General features: G+C 58.3%; 1 protein-coding gene across 1 annotated transcript in view; it reads right to left on the reverse strand.

The window, feature by feature from the left end:
* Positions 1–3,131, reverse strand: part of BCL2L1 (BCL2 like 1) — a 17,303-nt gene extending 14,172 nt beyond the window's left edge. Inside the window, exons 1-2 of the mRNA XM_009282746.2 lie at positions 3,071–3,131; positions 2,114–2,776 (exon numbers count right to left, since the gene is read on the reverse strand). Coding sequence (XP_009281021.1) covers positions 2,114–2,668 — 555 coding nt within the window. The 5' untranslated portion in view covers positions 2,669–2,776; positions 3,071–3,131. The remainder of the gene's footprint in view (positions 1–2,113; positions 2,777–3,070) is intronic.

The following is a 3,131-nucleotide window of genomic DNA, read 5'->3' on the forward strand; positions in this document are numbered from 1 at the left end:
TGGATGGCTCCCCCCCCACTGTGGCCTTTACCACCCTGTCCAGCTCCCCTTCAGCTACCGGCACAGCCCGGGCAGCAGCACAGCCTGAGCAGTGAAGTTAGAAGCCCCGTTCAAGGTTAGAAGAAGAGAGCAAGGCTGCTCCCCTGGGTGGGAAACACGGCTAACTTTGGCAATCTTCAAAGCAAGAGCTGGTGGGCGGGTCAGATAGAGAGGAGTCCTGACGCTTCTGCAATCTTTTGAACAAATATTTGCTCCAAACAATGAATTTACAGACAGACACAAAAAAATTGAAGAGTCTTAACCATGATGGTTGGGGGTGGGGAACAGAGGGAGGAGGTATTTCATTCCCCGCAAGCAGGGACCAGTGATTTTCCACCAGTGATTTAATCTAAATCCCCCAGAGAGTTCATTTACAAAAAATCAGATTGCATTATCGCCTAGGTCTCCAGGATACAGCCCAATCCGTCACTAACAGCAACGGCCACACTAGCTTGGAAACCTCAATTTGATCACTCAATTCCAAGACTAATCTGTGGCTTTAAAAGCCAAAGCCAGAGGGAGGGGGAAGGAACTCAGCATTTAGCCAGGGTTATCTGCAGGATGAGAGAGCTAATGGGCCAGATACAGCCTGATGAAATGGCTAGCAGATCCCGGGTTATTAATCGAAGCCAAGCTCTTCTGCCTGAGCAGCCCCACCCAGGCAGTGCCCCAAGGCGGCCACATTCCTGGAATTCCTGCACCCTGGGTGATCCTGCTCCCTCTCCCTGCGTCACCCCCCCACCCCCCCCCTTCTCCCTGAGTTCCCAGCATCGCGGCCAGGCGCAAGGAGCTGGGGAGCTCTGCTGGGCTCCTGTGCCTCTCCTCTGTCAGGAGGGCGCAGAGCACAGCGCTGGGCTCAAAGGTTCCTGCCCTCTCCTCGAGACGCGGGGGCCTGGTGATGGACCACGAGGTGAGGAGGGCTGAAAGGCCTTAGCTCGCCAGCCAGGCAATTCCCCACCGTGAGCCTCGCGCGGGCGCAAGGAGCTGGGGAGCTCTGCTGGGCTCCTGTGCCTCTCCTCTGTCAGGAGGGCGCAGAGCACAGCGCTGGGCTCAAAGGTTCCTGCCCTCTCCTCGAGACGCGGGGGCCTGGTGATGGACCACGAGGTGAGGAGGGCTGAAAGGCCTTAGCTCGCCAGCCAGGCAATTCCCCACCGTTCAGATGCTAACGCCTGACAGCGTGAACTCTTTCCAGTGGGCACCAGTAAAGGTTACACCAGCAGGGAATCACTAAGATGCAGAAGCAAAAAGAAAACTCAAGACATCTGTAGGTCGTATACTTCCCGCTGGCAGTCTCAGGCAGCGCCGCACAGCCAGACCCGGCATCTCAAGAATGCTTCCTGAAGAAATGCTTATTCATGTTAATACCTCACCACTGAAAGCCTACTGGGGTTTGCTGCTGGGGCAGCTGGGAAGCATTGCTCCCCGCCAAGTAAGAAGCAGCTGCAGGTTTAGCAGCTCCCCAGCGCAGAGGTTGCCCCCACCTCAGCCCCGTCTCCCACCGCACCAGCTCAGAGAGGCCCAGCAGCCCACCCGCCCACCGAGATCTGCTGTGGGATTCGCTTCACCGTGAGCACGGCAGAAGGCAAAGTCCTGTCTCCAGAATGAAGAAGTAGCTGTTACCCCGGCAGACCGCAGGCCGGCCCGCCAGAGCACTGTGCGCTTGGAGAGGAGGAAGCTCCACTCCCCGCTGTTAAATGACACCAGGAACACACCCGAGAGCAAGGGCTCCCGCTTGAAGAACAAGCTTGGATGACATTAGATTTCCAAAGGCTCTGGGAAAACAGGTCTTTTACACAACATCCAGGGAGAAGGAGAAGAAACAGGGACGGAGGAGGACACACCTGAGCATAAACTGTTGGTGTCATCGCGGTGGACTGACCCTCTTGGGGCAGAGTGTTAAGAGCACAGAGGGAAAGGCCACACGCCCCTTTATCTCCTTGCAAGGTGCAAGGGCTAGGACACGGACTAGCATAAACATCGCAGGGAGCTGCGCTCCGGTTTGACCGGCACCACTGCCGGCCTGGAGCGAGGGAGGACACGGGCAGCCATCCCCATCGGTGAGAGGAGTTCTTACCCATCCGCCATTCTCCTGGATCCAGGGATCTAGGTGGTCGGTCAAGTACGTGGTCATCCAAGATACAATGCGTCCCACCAATACCCGCATCTCCTTGTCAACGCTCTCCACACACAAGGCTCCTCCGAAGGAGAAGAAAGCCACGATGCGACCCCAGTTCACTCCATCGCGGAAGAGTTCGTTCACTACCTGCTCAAAGCTCTGATACGCCGTGCCGGGGGTGATGTGGAGCTGGGAAGTGAGGTCGCTGAAAGCCCGCCGGTACCTCAACTCAAACTCATCCCCCGCCTCTCTCAGCGCCTGCCTCACATCGGCTGCTTGAACGATTTCATGGACTTCGAGGCTGCTCCGGTGCACGGCGGCTCCGTTCACTACGTGGCTGGCGGGTGGATGCCAGGAGGGGCTCCCGTTGAGGACGCCGTCCATCTCGGCCTCCTCCGCTGCAAAGTCAGTCCTGTTCTCATCCTCCTCCTCCAGCTGACTCCAGCTGTATCCCTTCTGCGAGAGCTTGTAGGCAACAAAGTCAATCACTAGCTCCCGGTTGCTGCTGGACATTTTCACACCTGGGATGCCCTCAATGAGTCCATGGTCCGGAGCACAAGCAGATCAGCACTTAGCAGGTCCCGACTCCACTCTTCCTCACGACCGATGGAAACATCTGACCTTTGCACAGACAAACACCAGAAGAGGAGAGAGGCAAAGAAACGGTTAACGCAACAGCTTTGAGATGCACCCGCGCCATTAACACCGACAGCTTATCGTTAGACTGAGATCATCCCGCAGCTTTATGCCAAGACTCGGGGCCACCGGATCGAAGCCGCACAGAGAACCAGCTGCGACACCCCGCACCGACACCCGCTGCCACCCCCCCCCCTCCCGGGAAACCAACCTGGAGCCCCAGGGGACCCCCCCAGGCTCTCTCCGAGCCGACCCCGACCCCCAGCCCCGGGGTCTCACCGGGCGCAGGCACCGCCTGGCAGGCCGGCTGCAGGCCGGGCCGGGGCGGAGGCGGCTCTCG

Source organism: Aptenodytes forsteri, unplaced genomic scaffold (assembly GCF_000699145.1).
Source record: "Aptenodytes forsteri isolate BGI_AS27 unplaced genomic scaffold, ASM69914v1 Scaffold422, whole genome shotgun sequence".
Classification (NCBI taxonomy): domain Eukaryota; kingdom Metazoa; phylum Chordata; class Aves; order Sphenisciformes; family Spheniscidae; genus Aptenodytes; species Aptenodytes forsteri.